The sequence below is a fragment of the Anneissia japonica genome, unplaced genomic scaffold (assembly GCF_011630105.1).
Source record: "Anneissia japonica isolate Jap-2015-1 unplaced genomic scaffold, ASM1163010v1 scaffold4988_len2956909_cov206, whole genome shotgun sequence".
Classification (NCBI taxonomy): Eukaryota; Metazoa; Echinodermata; class Crinoidea; order Comatulida; family Comatulidae; genus Anneissia; species Anneissia japonica.
In genome coordinates this window covers 329,912-347,125 of record NW_022696345.1, presented here as the reverse complement: position 1 = coordinate 347,125, position 17,214 = coordinate 329,912, and the positions used below count along the sequence as shown (strand labels likewise).

General features: G+C 31.9%; 1 protein-coding gene across 1 annotated transcript; it reads right to left on the bottom strand.

Moving 5' to 3' along the window:
• Positions 1–621: 621 nt before the first annotated feature.
• On the bottom strand, positions 622–15,522 carry LOC117101883. The gene is made up of 20 exons (XM_033241999.1): positions 15,315–15,522; positions 14,412–14,505; positions 14,061–14,196; positions 13,278–13,347; positions 12,409–12,604; positions 12,141–12,158; positions 11,783–11,905; positions 11,478–11,575; positions 10,221–10,342; positions 9,810–9,949; positions 8,509–8,745; positions 7,865–7,999; positions 7,355–7,615; positions 6,926–7,012; positions 5,988–6,203; positions 5,571–5,804; positions 4,781–5,032; positions 3,958–4,098; positions 3,393–3,626; positions 622–3,146 (listed from the first exon to the last, which is right to left on the bottom strand). The coding sequence occupies exons 1-20, from the start codon at positions 15,396–15,398 to the stop codon at positions 2,962–2,964; spliced, it is 3,063 nt and encodes a 1,020-aa protein (XP_033097890.1). The 5' UTR covers positions 15,399–15,522; the 3' UTR covers positions 622–2,961.
• Between the last annotated feature and the right edge of the window lie 1,692 nt (positions 15,523–17,214).

Genomic DNA, 17,214 nt, shown 5'->3' with positions numbered 1-17,214 from the left:
AGTACATCTAACATCTAAGGAAAGAAGAGCTTAGATTGGTACCAGATAAAATAATTTTGTTATCAACATTAATACATTATGCTAATTTTCATCTTTGTAAGCGCATAAGACAGTGCAAATTATTTCTGTGACAGTCTTTTGAAGTGTGTAAAGCTCCATTTAATCCCATACATAGTCAGAATATTGGGGGGGATGATACAATGGACCATCCCCCCCTTGTCAAATATTGGGGGGGATATATCCCCTCCATCCCCCCGGGATCTACGCCTATGGTTAATTGTATAGATTTATATCTATACAAAGCATTTATATTTATTCCAAATTTTTATTTGTTATCTTATTTATTATTTAATTTCTTAATTCTAGGCTTATTAAATAAAAGAAAAAAATAAATGAATAAATAAATAACATTTATAACTAATGATAATACAGTGAAACTATAATAATAATAATAATAATAATAATAACAATGATAATAATAATAGTTATAATAATAACAATAATAATAATAATAATAATAATAATAATAATAATAATAATAATAATAATAATACACAAATATCAATAATGATGATAATGATGACAACAACATTAATGAATACTGTAGGTTACAAAAAACATATATCTGTGATATTATGTCAGGGCACGTACAGAATGAACGACCAAGCCGAATCAAAACAAAGTCACATGGTCTGTGTACATAATTTAAAATAAAATATCTCCTCACATTAAATAATATAACCAGAATAATCCAATAATAATAAGTTTTAATATATATTGGATTAAAGCATGTTGATTCAACTCTATGTATTTTTTGCAAGCAACTTCCTGAAACAATTGACCACATTTTTTTGAATTGTGCAAAAATATATAAAATATAGAAAGATTTGAAAATTTGGATTTATAAACACCTTCAAATACAATTACAATTTCAAAGGAAAACATAATACTTGGCATAAATGGAAAAATAATAACTAATATTATTAATATAAAAAATAATATTATTATTGTATTAGTAAAGAAAATTATCTATAGAAATAGTAAACAGAAAGTGTTACCATATATAACAAATATAAAGAGAAAAATTGTTAAATACTATAAATACTATGATATTACAAGATATATATTTTTTCTCCTGTAATCCACAGAAATTCTTTTCATTTTGGTCTTCACTACATGTTCTTCTTCAAAGCTTCAAATAAATAATAAATGTTTAAATGTTTCAAGTCATGGCCTTTGTACTTTGGCCTCTGGTATATACGCAGTTCACCTATATGAACGTATTGGTACTGCATATACATGTCCACATGTACGCTCACTTAATTATGTTCATAATTACTATAGATATTTACATTCCTATTTTTGAAATCTTAAATTATAATTTACTTGATGTATTCTCCAAAAATAAATTTAATTTCTTTCTAAAGACTAAAATTCAACTGCACCATGTATGATATAAGCTGGGACACATATGATTTACATTGGGGCATGTATGGTTAAACTTTCATATATGATAAATGATATAAATTATGTCATGTGTCATATGACCTAATATGTGCCATACCTGTAGGACGTATTCATCCATATATGATTTAAAGTTCCACAAGTGATACAAAATACAATAAATGTTATAAACTTCATAGTATTAGTTTATTATCTTATTTTAACATAAGTTTGAATATTGAATACAATAAATAACTATAAATATTATAATTTCACTAGCAAAAGAAATTATAAAAATTGTAAACAGGATATATAATTATATGAACATTGATTCTCGAGAGGAAAGTTGTGTTAATTATATGTACTTGGTACAAGCGTTTTTAGAACATTATTGTAAATGAAATTTAAAAATACAATTGCCCTTCATCTCTGATTTATGTATTATCTGTTTACAATGAAACTATAAAACGTATTATTTTATAAGTATACTACATTACTTTATATTTGAAAAGAAGGGCACTTACCTTTCATTGGTAAGCAAGGTAGCTTTATTATCCATAAATGTATTAAGATAAGTAGACACCTGACAAAGGATGTTAAATTTGTTACGCTCTGGCAAACCAAACAAATTTCATATTTTACTTCTAATAAGGATCGGACGCCAAAAGTGTATTGTAGCTCTTTAATATATAACTTCGAATGTCCTGGATGCCTCGACTGTTATGTAGGCAAAACAGACAGATGCTTAAAAGTTCGAGCTGTTGAACATTCTCATAATGTAAACAGTAGTGTACATGAACACATTGAGAGTTGTGAAGGTTTTAACCATATAATTGGTCTACATCTTGACGGCTGACAATACATCCAAACAATCTCTTATTGAGTCCTTATTATTTGAAAATATTAATATTATTCATGGTTCTGTACATTGGTCTGAAATTTTATTTGCTGAAGCCTTAGCAATAAGAAGATACAAGCCTAGTAGTCTAAACTATGGTCTCAGAGCCTCTAAAGAGTTTGCATTATTCACATAGCATAAGTGCTAACTTGCTTTTGTTCTAAAATAATCATTTTGTTTATCATAATCTTAATTTATTTATCAGAATATCATTTGTCTCCATGTTCCGCCTACCTCTTTCTAATTGGTCAAAATTTATCTTGTATTGATTCTTGGTATGTTTGTCAGTATTTTTGGACTTAAACTATTCATTCTTGACAATGTTCCAATAAAGAACGAAACGTAGAATCAACTATGGCCTCACGTCTGTCATTTTTCGGAGTCACCATACTCATATTCTATTTACGTATAATCAGTGGATCCTTTGATTTAAGGGCACTTACAGTGTATACAATTGTTATTTTTAGTTTTTCATTTTGAATGTATTGTGTGATAAAATGAATAAAATTGTGAATTAAAAAAATATTTAAAATATATAAAAAAATTCGTGAAAAAGAAAACATTTGCCAAACTTTTGAATTATCTGAAGTTGTGAAGCGCGTATGTTACCACATTAAGTTTCAGATTATCCTGGTTCTGCACACCGCCAAATTACGTTGATTGCACGATACGTTTTTCCAACGGCCACTACTTTTTAGGATAACACATTCCTTCTCCACTCCGTTCTTTTTGGAGTTGTTTTCCCCTCCCTTCCTCTTGGGATAGATTCCACCTCCGTTCTTCTTAGGGTAGCCTTTTATCCATTCTAAACCGAAAAAAAAAAACAATCATTCAAGAGAACGCATACACAGTAGTGCCAAATTACATCACGTTGTGTAATATTCTGTGGCGCTCAATGACGATGGCTTAATTTCATACTTAACAAAATGGTTAATCTCATGCTTAAACCTTTCTATATTACATTGATATTGATTAAATAAATCGATGTTAGTCGCTACTGTTGGAACTACTATTATTATCTAAAGTACATTATGTTGATTAATGTTCCTACTTGTGTACGTCAATGCTGTACTGTCGGACCACTTCCATGTGTTTTCCGGTCCCGATATTTTCAGACCTATGAACGCTTCACCCTTCAGTAAGGACTTAATGTACGTGTTTTCAGCCGCACTTCTGACTGTCACCAGTTCACCTCCGATGTCTTTGCAGAGTTCTCTGGAACTTTCATAATTCTGCTTTGATTTAAGTGCGTAGTAACAGGAATCATTAAACTTATGTCTGCAGCCTTAAAACGTCAAGACATAATGATAGCTTTAAATAAACACTCCGATGACGATCAAAAATATGACGGTGGTACCGGTGATAGAAGTGATTGGTAATTGAATATACCCTTGCTGCTGCTACTTATGATGATACAATACTATTGGTAATGAGAATGATTAAGACGATGGTACTTGAGATGATGATGATGATGATGGCGATAATGATGGTGAGGATAATGTTGACAGACATTGGTGAATCCAGGCATTTTTTTTTGGCCAGGTGAATAGGTAAGTGGCAGTCGAGGACCTACGGTACGAGGCGGTAAATCAATTAGTTTCTTATAAAATACTTACTCGTAAATTGTGCTTCACATACTGATGCTTGCTGGTATTTACATTTTTCTCCCAACCATTTTCCAGTCTGAGTTTCAATTACAACGCACTGCTGGTGCTCTGGTCGGCTTAAGTAAGCTCCTGGTTGACTTTCAGACCAATCTTTAAAAATAGATTAACTTTAATCAGTCAAATAATTACACAATTTATATTACACAATTTCTTTATTTATTTATTTACAGGACTACTCGTTGAGAGCTATGCTTCGCGATGTATTATTATGTCCTTTATTCGAACACTGTATTTAACATTCTTTGATGATTGATATGTAATTTAATAGTGTTAACGGCTATCTTGATTTATATTCTATGCAACTGTATTGTTTCTAGCCGTACCTATTGTGTAATAGAGTGCATTTGGGGTATTTGATTCTGTTCAACCATGAAGCCTCCGCGGTCTAATGGTTATGACGCTCGCCTTGACAGCGATAGGTCGCAGGTTCGAGTCCCGCCAGAGGCATTTTATTACACAATTTCTTTATTCATTTATTTACAGGACTACATTCTTTGAGAGAGATGCTACTGATGTATTATTATGTCCTTTATTCGAACATTGTATTATTTTCATTTTCATTTTAAAACATCATACTCAAAAATACTATATCGTTGTTTTCTATGAACATAAGAATTAAAAATATGAATACTACCATGGATAAAAGAATTACGCAGACGGTTTGTGTTGTTACGATGAGTGTTGAGCCTAAGACCAGATCTGTTTAGTGAGTACAGCTCAGTACGACTCTGAGTACAGAGTACAACCTAAAGAATATACAAAAGTGTCTTACTAGAAAATGTGGAATTCTTTCCAGTCTGTAGAGATTCAGAACTTTTTTGAAAAACAACATCTCTACTCAGGAAGGCATAACTGCCATTTGATAGTGTTGTGGACATCATCCCTCTAATATAGGCATTTTCTTCGGGGGTTTTAGCAGTTGCTATCTCAAAACCTATCCGACGGCACCTTTCACTAGATTCCACATATGTCTGTTTATCCGAGAACAATTTGTAGCACTTGGATTTAAACTTGTGTTTGCAAACTGAAGTTAAAAGAAAATGTCTGTTAACAATTATTATAGTGTATAATTTTTGGAATAACAATACTGTTACTTTTAATTATTGTCCTTAGTAATATTAGTACTACTGCTAGTATTTTACAAACTAGCCGTTGAAAAACAGGAATTAGATTGTGTACTACAATTACATTGTACTATTTTGCTTTTTAAATCAGTTAATCTAATTAGCCTTTTTCCTAGGTAGGACAGATGATATATATATTTTATCATTTTTATACTTATTATCTAAAAATAATGTTATATTTAGTTGTTCTGTACACTACGCCTAAAGAAGACACTCTTCTCACAGCGGCCATTTGATAAGTACCGATAATTCGCATTGTTTTGATGCACAGTTAACATTCTAAAGAAATTCCTGGAGTTCATTAGGTTTAGTAAAATACACCTGACTGAAAGTCAGACCTTTTCAACTGAACCACATTATTTCAAACATGCAATGTATCCGAAGCTGCTAACCTAAACTTATATATAAGATAAACAATTAATATGAACATTACAGTACCTTCAACGTTAACTAAAAATGAGCACAAATTTTGATATGTGACAGATGATTTTTGTGTTTTGCACGTAACTTGGGTTTGTCCAATCGGAAATACAGACCCTGATATATGTGAGCAAGATATTTTCCCAAGTTTTTCTTTAGTCGCAATTGTAGGATCTTTCCAGAAAACTGGAATGCCTTTTGCCGAAGGCAGACTAAATCCTAGATAAGGCTGTTCAAATGGACAGTTTAGTGCTGAAATAAAGCAAACACCAAGTATAAAAAAGATGGTGACAACATCCTAAGTGTTATGAATGAGCTTTAGTTGCAAGGCTTTGCACATGAAACATGTACAAGGCCGATCTTATTAAATATAATAATTGGGAAATGCAATATTGATCTATCTTTTCAAGTCTTTAGATTTGTTTTAATCAATACCTGAGACAAAAACGTCGATTTCACAGATATTTATGACTCCATATTTATTCTCCTTCTGTAAACTTAAATATCGTCCTTTTGGAGTCGGGTTGCATTCCATATTAACTCTGTAGCTATGTATATCCTTCTCAGTTATAGATTCTCTGCATTGATAATTTGATCTTAACTCTGAAAGAGATCCTCCAACGCGAACCACAGTGTCGTCCAGTCTATATACTTAAAAATATTAGGACAAAAATACATGAGTTTTTTTTTTGTTATACTGTAGTGTACCGTATTTTAGCTTTGTCACTAATTTACTTTGTTTATTGTCTTTTACCAATTTCTATTCGGCAGTCCACATACCCTATATAGTATCACTAAACAAAACCTATGAAAACTTGTTCGTTTAGAAACAAAGTAATCTATGAATTTTTTCACTAGAATCTGTTGATACAATTTATGGAATAAATAACAATGAATTTTATTATAGATTTTGTCTACTACTATTACTTTTGATTAGCATTTCTCCATCAAATATGTTGTTATAAATTAAATGCAATCTTTTCAGTTCACCCTCCAATTTGAGACCACTTTTTCCAGACAATATGGAGTTATGGGATATATGTTTTAATTATTATATATAGTAAATAGCTGGAGATAGCTTTACCAAAGGGTTCTTGTATTAGATGTCATTTTTAATTTTTCAAAAACGTGTTGTCTCAGTTTTATGTTGCAGTATTCTCAGTAACAGAGGGTAAGCTCAGTGCTTAAAAACAGTGGTTAGTTGCTATCTGAAAGCATTGGTCTCAATTTAGGGGTCTCAGTAAGAAGGGTCGCAAATTCGAGTGTGAACTGTACATAAAATGGAGGATGGGGTTAATTCTCAGTATATTTTTGGTTGTTCCCAAAATTTAAAGTTCAATCTGTATTGATGATAATTCAAGATAACTACTTACGTCGTTGAGCATCAATTGTAATTACAAGTTTCACTACTGTCTGTGATTTCCCCAGATCTACAACCCACCATGGTTCCCACTCATATTCTACATGTTTAAAGTAATTATAGTAAAAACTATTAGTAAATAAATCGACAATGAAACAGTGAACACATTCAGCACTTGAAGGGTAGGAAAATAATAATAATTATTAATAATATTATTTATTTATCATTACACAAAAATATACAGTATTTTTGTGAAGTGGAGTGGAGTTTAACAGTAAGTATTTTAATCCCAGGGTCTAGGTTTAATTTTAAAAAAGACTCCACTCCCTAGACCTCAATAAGAGACTTGGCTTATAACACTTCGTTCAATCTTGTAGGTGGCGAGTTGGATGTGAAGGAAATAAAATAGAAATAAAGTATATTCAATATTGAAACAAAATACCTGTTAAACTGCAACTACCATCTAGTTCTCTAATCCAATACTTAGAATCAACGGCCTTATCAGAATCAGCCTGCATACTGCTCTGATTAGTCCATTTGCCTTGGGCGAATGAGCCAGGGCATTGTACGGTGTTACACACTTTGGTACCGTTTGCTAAACCTTTACATAAGCCAGGTAGAGTACAACTTCGAGTTCTGGTTCTAGTTCCACCACCACAGGTTACTGTACATGCGTTCCAATTTGACCACTTGTTCCATTTTGCTAAGTAAATTTGAATGTGAGCGAGACAATAAGATGCCTAGATATACATTAAAACAAAACATACCGTAATGTTTATGCTTTTCTGACGATATTTTTTATTGCTATTGTTCTTATTGTTATTGTTTTATTTTTAATATTGCTGTTGTCATCGTTATCTTTATAGACTGTCACGATCAACATCCAACTTCATCTTATCATCATCATCACTACCGTCGTCGTATTTATTATTATTTTCATTGTATAACTTACGGTGAATATATTCAGGAACCTCCTTTTCACATATAACATTTTGTCCTCTGTCATAACAATGTACACGTTTCCAATCGTCGTAAACAACATACCTGCAACACTTTGTTCTTGAATGTCGGATGTATTCATACCAATCTGTCAAATGATAAAAAACGAAATTAAATGTTGTTCATTTGGCGAAGTGACACACAATAATGGTGTCATATGTGAGGTGATTACCTGAATAAAAAGTTCATATTGAAATAGACACGTTCAGTGTAAGCTTTATTTTTGTTTAATTTAATGAATATATTAATATTGTGTGTGTTTTAAAAGAACCTTCTAGAATTAGCACAGCCATGAAGGTTCTTCCAGAACTTTTGTCCCGTGTCAATCTATCATCTTTTCAGATGAGGCGTTCAAACCATTGGTCTCGAAAAAAGTACGGGATTTTATTCCAGCGTACAAGCCAATTCACCACTAGAAGGACCCAAATGGAAAAAAAAATGTCTTTGGACGCTCGTGGGTTTTACACCAATAAAAACCATAAATTAAATAAAACAATATTGATGAAATGAACCAGAACATTGACTTTCAATATTTTTTTTTCATCATGGCAAATTACATTAATTTTATCTATTACGGACATATTTTAATGTAATTACCTTTTGCCCATTTCCATCCACGTTCTCTTTCATTGATGTTGTATGGAAAATCGACCCAGAAGGAACTCCCGATGAGCTGTTCGCCAAAGCGTTGACGTAGAAATTCATTTTCTTCAGGACTGCTTATCATCAGTAACCTGGTACCTCGGAGTTGACAAAGTCGTTTCGCTTCCCAATGTGACACTTGCTGGTTTAAAAACTCATAACAACTTCTTTGAAAACAGTTGGCATTATCATCTAAAGAAATTTAATAGGAACAGGTCTAGTATTTTTAGCCACAAAAAATGCAATGTAAGACAATTATAATTTGAAAATTAACATTAAATTACTTAAAAATATCGTCTTAATATAATTTATTCCAAAATAAAATGGAATTTATTTTGCATTTAACTTGTAAAAAAAACATATGTAAAAATGTTGTTGTTGATGATACCTTTATTATTATCAATATTTATTTGAAATGTCTTACTTGGAAAGATGAATGGTCATGAATGAGATATTGCTGTTCAACTGACAATAGTCTCCACATTCCACATTAAAATTTATGATACAAATTCGCGTGTATAAATGTTCTTTTGGAAGGAGATTCATCAATTGAACCGTACGCAGATCCAGGATTTCTGAGCTGGGGTGGCGCGAAGATCCGTAGGTCCGAGAGGGGAGGGTTTGGGAGGGGGTGCACGGTATCGAGCACTCTACTCTAGACGATCTTTCCCCTTCCCAAAGGCTGGGGGTCCGAGGGCCGCCAAATGCCCCTGGGGGGTTCCAGGGAAGCTTTGCCTATTTTGCTTATCTTAACAGTTTTAGACGGTTTAATAAAGGAAGCAAATACAATTTGGTTTGTCAGCATTTTCCTATATTTACTTGCATAGACACAGTAATATGATGCACTGGGCATGAACAATACGAGATGGGGTAGGCCTTTTTTCGATAAAGTATCTAAATTTTACCGTATATACTCGCGTATAAGAAGATATAAAATAGTACGGTACGATCGGAAAACAGTGGGTCGTCTTAGCGTGCGACAGATAACTCGTGCAAAAACCATTGTTATCATTCTTATTATAAACTTAGGATAAACTAAGGCCATAATTGTGTTTTACTTTACTTTTTATATTTTCGAAAGTGGGCGTGGCGGCCACCGCTGCCGGGGGGGGGGGTTCGAGCGCCCATTTCACCCGATGCTGGATTCGCCCCTGCAGACATCTTCAATAACTATAAAATTTAAATCGAAACATCATCGTGTAACCAATTATATTTACAAAATAGTTTGTTATAAAATGAAGAATGTGTCTACTTACCATTTCTTTGAATGCCGTAGCTATTAAATGCGTATTTCGCCTTAAAGCCTCTTGAGTTAATCATATAATCCGAAATAAAAAATATCATCATTTCGTTTTTGCTTGTAGTGATAGTTGGCGGAATTTGGTTACCACAAAACCTGAAAATGAACGCAAGAAAAACAATAAACACAGATATAACTATGGGCGGCCTAACTTTATATCAATACACTAAATAGATATACTGTAATTAATAATAGGCATATTAATAGTAAAAATAATAACAATAAAAGCATATGTAATAACTATAGAAAATAACAAATAACAATACCAATAAAGACAACAATAATAAAAGTTCAACAGGAAAATTTAACATCATTGGATGATTAGCAAAATTAGCATATGAAACAAAATGAATATATGTGGACATACCGAGAACTCTCGTCTTGGTACATGTTCTTTGTTCTTATTCCAAGGTAATCTCGGTAGCAAAACGGTGAATCTTCCAAATCAAATTCGAGGAATGTGAGAGTAATTGTACGACCCTCTGGGGCCTGTTGCAATAAAAATACCAAAAAAACAAAAAACAAACAAAAAAAAAACATTATATTTTTAGAATTCTATTAGAATTAGATAATGTGTATGAAAAAATACATTTCATATAACGTCATAAGCTAGATATGTAAAATGATTTTACAAGATAAAAAATAACACATAAAAATATAATGCCAGAAAAGAATGGTGGTATATAATAACTATGAAATTCGTAAGAGCAACCTCTCGATCAACACATTTACGAGGACCACAAAATCATTTATATGAAAATATTGTCCATTGTAGTCCTAGAAATAACGAAAGAGAACTACGAAATACTATAAGGACAGAGCTCTGGAAATTTTCTTCAGAGAACACACTGACTGGGAATGGGTGATATTCATGGGGAATTAATTCAATATTTATTTTTGCACCAGCAACCAGTGGAGATTAACACATTCACATTAAATTGAGGTGAACTACTTGTGAATTTCTACGCGGGTGCATGCCAATAACATACCATTTCAATTATATTTGTGAGTCGCTGTGATTCTAAATGTAGGCATACAATATATTTGAACTGTGGAATGAATTACTATAAATTACTTATTGCTCTAACATAGACTGCAAGGACGTCAATGATTACTTTATCAACCATTCGAGAGCAAAATATCAAAGTCGTTTAAACATAATGCGTCTAAAGGGAATAACCCACCTCGTTGATATCATTTCCTATGTTGATGTAAATACCGTTACAGTTGGACTAAAAATCTTGTTTTAGACCTTGATAGCCTGCTTGTTAGCAGACCCGCACATTGCTTATTCGTTATGTTATTAGCCTATTTTATATTTTGAAAATTTGCGCAAAAAAATAGGCCTATAACAAAGGAAAGGAAGCCAACACTCCGTGATCAATTACAGACCAATCTCCACTGATATTGCGGGGGTAGAGCAGGGAAAGGTATAAGTTCTAATCCCGCAGTATTTTTTTTTTCGTTTAAGGGCTGGCCTGATATGTTTAAAATATCATTTGTTCATATTATTTGCCCACTCCTTCTATCGTTTACCTATTTCTGATTGTGAATCGTCTGACTGAAATGAAATGAAAATATACGGAAGAACTCATTATTTCCATCGACATCCAGATAGGCGTACCTTAATGTACCAGATGCAATCCTCCCAATTCCCATAGCTGCCGGGAAAATTTGGTGATTGAATAATTCCACTTTGGTTTGTCAGCTGCTGTCGACATCCTGTTAATCGAGAAAACAATAATAACAACATTTTTGTTTTATCTGATCTAAAGCTATAGTAAAGGCTTGTGGCGGTTTAAATATTTACTATTTCTTACGTTAGGTCTATAGCTGTTTTGACTCAAAGATTATAAGTTTACATATAGTACAGCGATTTATCACAAGGAAAGATTGAAATATCTACAGTAGATAGATGTAATCCCTTACCCAACAGTTTCTGAGCTGCTCCCAACTCACATTGTTTCCCATAAAATCCTGGGGGGCACAAGCAATTGCAAGCAGGGCCAATGTACCCCTTGTTCTGACAAGGCCGACGGTAACCACAATATGCTGTAATTCAGGTTAGAAATAATGTAAATACAAAATATAAAATAGGCCTACCATTGGTGTCATCGCATTACTTATTCATATTTAATAATAATAATGACAATGATGACGATGATGATGATGATGATGATGATGATGAAAATTATATAATCACCATCACCACAGTTTTTATTTACTAATTATCATTGTTATAATTTTAAGAAAAAAACTCTTTCATTTCAGTCATTCCTATACACACCTCCAGAACTTAGAATGACTTGTGCACCAATTTTTACACAGCAATAGTAATTTTGTACTTAACCATTGCAGTTGTATATCTGGTTCGCAAGTTGTATGTCGTAGAAACTTGGGATAGATAGATAGATAGATAGATAGATAGATAGATAGATAGATAGATAGATAGATAGATAGATAGATAGATAGATAGATAGATAGATAGATAGATAGATAGATAGATAGATAGATAGATAGATGGATAGATAGATGGATGGATAAGTAAATCTTACTTACATCCCTTGAATAATGCATAATCGAATAAATATCGTACGGCACCGTCATAATCGTGTCTTTCCGCTGAAATGCGTCGGCATTTTCTTTCTCGACATTCAACCAGTTGACTCTAACGTAATCATCGCGATCTCCTCGCTCATGTTCATGCTCAAAACCGATCGTATGTCCGATCTCGTGAAGAACAATATTCAGCTAAACACGTTTAAACAACAATTACGTCACTAATATTGTTAAAAAACCATAAAATCTGATTATTGTACCATTTACTACACAACATTAAGGTATACAGTATGGCGCATTGAATGAAATGGAATAGATTTAAATTAGAGTATTGTTGTAAAATACTACTGTTGTAAAATCATAATTAATGTTTTAATTATTGTCATATACTGGTACAAAGCAAAAGTCGGGACAATTCAGCCTCCTGTAAAATGCATTTTTGTCAGGGTGCGCGTCTAGTAAAGCTGCTAGGCGCTGCATCAGAACCAATCATGATAGAAAGGTCAGTAGGCCTATGCTTAGAATTTACAGATTATAAATTCTTTATTCAATATTTCCCAATATGATTATTTGTCTAACTGTTTTAAGTGCCATGCGTAAGTCAAGTATATGTGCTTCAATTAATTTAGACAACTTTCTTCAATATTTTTAAACAATTTTTTGACTGAGACCTCGTCTTTCGGTACACATCCATTGGAGAGCAAATAGAAAACGTGTATGGCGCGCAAAGGTATGGCACGCACTGAATGCACAAAGCAACCTCCTGGAGGCTACTACCAATCGCGCTTAACTAGGTTTATCGACTGGATACATTAAGCATTATTGAAATATATAGACTCGTTGATAGGTAGGCCTAAATACTTACACTATTACATCCGGGTCCTATAGAAATATACTGTTCTGGATATCCGTGTCTTCCTACATCAGCCCAGCAGCTGTAAATAAGTAGTTTCATATGTTACTTCTGGTTGTAAATATTAAATATATAAAATGTTATTGTCAGCCATGAGGCAGTCTCAACCGTCACAATTCGTATTGTCACCAAGGCAGACTATATAATACAATAAGATTAAAGAGATTTCAACATATGTTCGAAAGACATTAATTATATACATTCGAAAAATATATGATCGATCTTGTCTCCAGTCACGTGTCTCAAGGGGTTTTAGTAGACTAGCAGTAGACCAGGGACCACAGTGGAAATAAGTTGCTTTTTGTAATTTTCTGTGTTTTACTATGGGTTACTTTCTGAATGAATACAAAAAAAAAAAACCAAAAAAAAAAACAATGAACATTATGATTCAATGTTGTATAATAATTCAGATAGGTAAGCGAATAATAATAATAATAGAAATGTAACAAACAAGCAATGAAGGATTGCTCGGTATGTTTATATTTTCACAAACGTATAAGAATTATTGCGGTTAAGTTTACTAATTTTCATTAACGTTTGTGCATGCCACTCTATAAATATCACCTAAGTTAGTGAAACTACAATAAATAGTGTTATCGGAGATTGTTTGTATATGACAGTATAGCTTTTACTGCAACTCTGTCGTTTTAGACTCACCGATTCATACGGATTTTTTTTCTATTTCAATTTCAATAATGAATAAAATTAATTAAAAACCCGCTAGGATAAACTTACTTTTCTCCCTTAAAATACACAACTCTGTTTCCAGTTGTACTAAATAGCTGAGACTCACTCAATATTGGAATGAATTCCAAGCACGTATCTTGTTCCCAAATATACATCGCTCTCATAATCACATCTATATCTGGCTCTAAGCAACAAAATTTAACAAGTTATTTTTTTTTATCATTATTTTAATTATAAATACAGGTATTACTATTATTATTACTATGACAGTATTATTTCTGTATAATCTTTACATATTATATAATAATAGTAATGTATATTAAAATTATTTTAATTTCTTCATAAAATGCACACACAAAACAGAATGAAGAATGGCCAGCAAACACCCAAGCTATTCACCTGACGAGTTTCGAATAAGAAAATGTATTCTTGCACCAGGCCACCTGAAGCTGTGATGGGGAGTAGCTTTCCTCTTCGTTCTTCCCGACTCATCCTACAGAATAGACAACGTCACATTTACAATCAAGACAATTCTACGCTGATATAGTTCGACTAAAAACTACAATGTTACGGATGAGGTAACAACAACACATCAACAACAACAACACCACAAAACAACAACAATAATACTATTAATATTACGTATACTTCTACAAATCAATACTTCCAAATTCTTTCCTCTTTTCCATACTAATATTCGTCCAATGAACATGCATTTACTAGAATTTACTACATATTTATGATTTACTAGGTGATCTTAAAATGATTGCACTCTCCGAAATCTGATGTATTAAAAACAAGGAATTTTAATCGAAGGATTCATACTAATTTGATAGGTGTCGAGAACTTGGCAGGATTGGTGGTGGTGTTGACGCTTATATTCATTCATCTCTGAATTATAATGACTTAGATTACCATGTTAATCATTGTTAAACAATCCTTTCGTTTTTGAATTTTTTATTTAAAATCTGTTTTATTATTATTATCATCATCAATATTATTATTTATTGTTACTATTGTTATTAAAGAAATATGTATTTAGTTTAAGCAAGGAGGTATTAGTTTAAGAGAGATGGGGCTCTGAGGTGCCAAGCTTGAATGCTCTAGCTATACCTTGGTAACCTTTCTATTCATTTGTCTGATACAATAAAGAAATTATGACACTTATACCTAAATCTTATATATTTATTTTACACTCTATAATTTTATTTTAATGCTAAATATTTAAACCAACCAAGATTCATTATCAAATATTCAGTTGACTCATGTTCAAGTAATAGTAACAGAATGGAAGATACTTACCAACGGTCTAGTTTTCAGTTCGTTCACCAGCATAAGTAGGCTGACAAAAATGACTAACAGTAGAATTATATTTAACGAGTTCATTGTTATATGCTTGTAGATTGGAATGTACTCTCAAAATGATTGTATTATCAGTCTTGTGGTTGTAAATTCCGTCATAATCTAGGCAGTTATGAATATAATAGTCATTGATAACTTTGCAGCCATATCGCTGGCTCATCCAGGAAGGAAGAATAGAACGACAAACGGCTATAGCCCAGATGGGAGATCATTTAATAGCAAAATTAATAGAGACGATAAATCCATTGAGGATGCTACAATGGTTTATCATCATCATCATCATCATCATCATCATCATCATCATCATCATCATCATCATCATTATTATCATTATCATTATTATTATTATTATTATTATTATTATTATTATTATTAACTATTATATTATTAAAACCTACCTTTAGGAAAATTTAGACAATAGAGAAATTGGAAAACAATTAAAAAAAACGACGTTAAGGGCAAAATAAAACAAAAGATATCCCCCTTAAGTCCGACTTAGCGTTTATTATTATTATTATTATTATTATTATTATTATTATTATTATTATTATTATTATTATTATTATTATTATTATTATTCTTATTCTTATTCTTCATTATAAGTATTTTAATAATAATAATAATAATAATAATAATAATAATAATAATAATAATAATAATAATTATTATTATTTGAATATAATAATTATAATGCATCCATGATAAAAAAATAATATACACTCAGAAGAATGTAGGCCTATACAGTGAATATTAGGCATATAGTATACATTGTGTATCGTTTCCGTACATATTAGTTATGTACATATCCCTCTACATACGGAAGTAGACAGATCTCTGGTTGTCTAGTACATGTGAGGATTAGCTTTATCCCAATTATGACGTCAGACAAGTTAAAAGAATAAGAAAGTTTCAATCACTTTTGACTGTACTTGAATTGACCACCAAAGACTTCGTGGGCGCGGCCATATTTATGACGTTGCTATGTATAGCTTGGTTTCCATACAATCGCTAAACATCGCTAAGTAATGTTTACTTTTCTATCATTTTTGCTTCGCTTTTTTTATTCGTTTTTTTTTTTTTTTTTTTTTTTTTTTTTTTTTTTTTTTTTTTTTTTTTTTTTTTTTTTGTATTTTGTGTGTTGCTTGTTATTTGGGTGCACCACCAGATGGCGTGTGCCACGGATACAAAAGTGTTCCAATAAAGTTCAGATTAGTTCAGTAAACTGTCGCTAGTTTTTTACTGCAATCGTCGTGCACTATGTAGCTGTCCTCGACGCAATCGGGAACGATCTGTGTTTCAACTGACCAATCACCGTCTTCAAAGGAGTCTGCGATAGCGTGCAGCGATTTTTATGAAAACAAGGCTTTACTTAAAAACAAACGTAAAACATATGTTTAACGTTTAGTTTCTGTTCAGGACCCCCCCCCCCCCTCCCTCCCACAGTTAATATTATGCGAAAATAGTAGTACACTAAAATTACATTATCAGACTTGTCCTCACTTTTACGGTACTTTACTTTAAAGTACTTTTACAATTATCACATAAAAAGGGTAGTAGCCTATACAGTTGACAATAAAATATAGATGGAATTCCAACTAAATATAACATAAGTTAAGGGCAATAATTGTCAATAAATGTTGACACAAAAACATCAAGTGACTACGAAGACAACAAACAATGGGTAAATGCAGTAAAACAAAATATAATAGAAATTCTAAAGCTTGAATAAACATTGAAATTAACTTTTCGTTATTTTATTATACATATAAATATATATAAATATATATATATATATATATATATACATATATATATATATATATATAAGCAGCACATATGT

Coding starts and splice junctions, on each gene's coding strand:
- LOC117101883 (XM_033241999.1), bottom strand. CDS start 15,398: ATGAACTCGTTAAATATAATTCTACTGTTAGTCATTTTTGTCAGCCTA. Junction 5,033..5,570: donor ATTTTTAGTTAACGTTGAAG/GTACTGTAATGT, acceptor TTTTAACTTCAG/TTTGCAAACACAAGTTTAAA. Junction 3,147..3,392: donor TACAGCATTGACGTACACAA/GTAGGAACATTA, acceptor TTTTCGGTTTAG/AATGGATAAAAGGCTACCCT.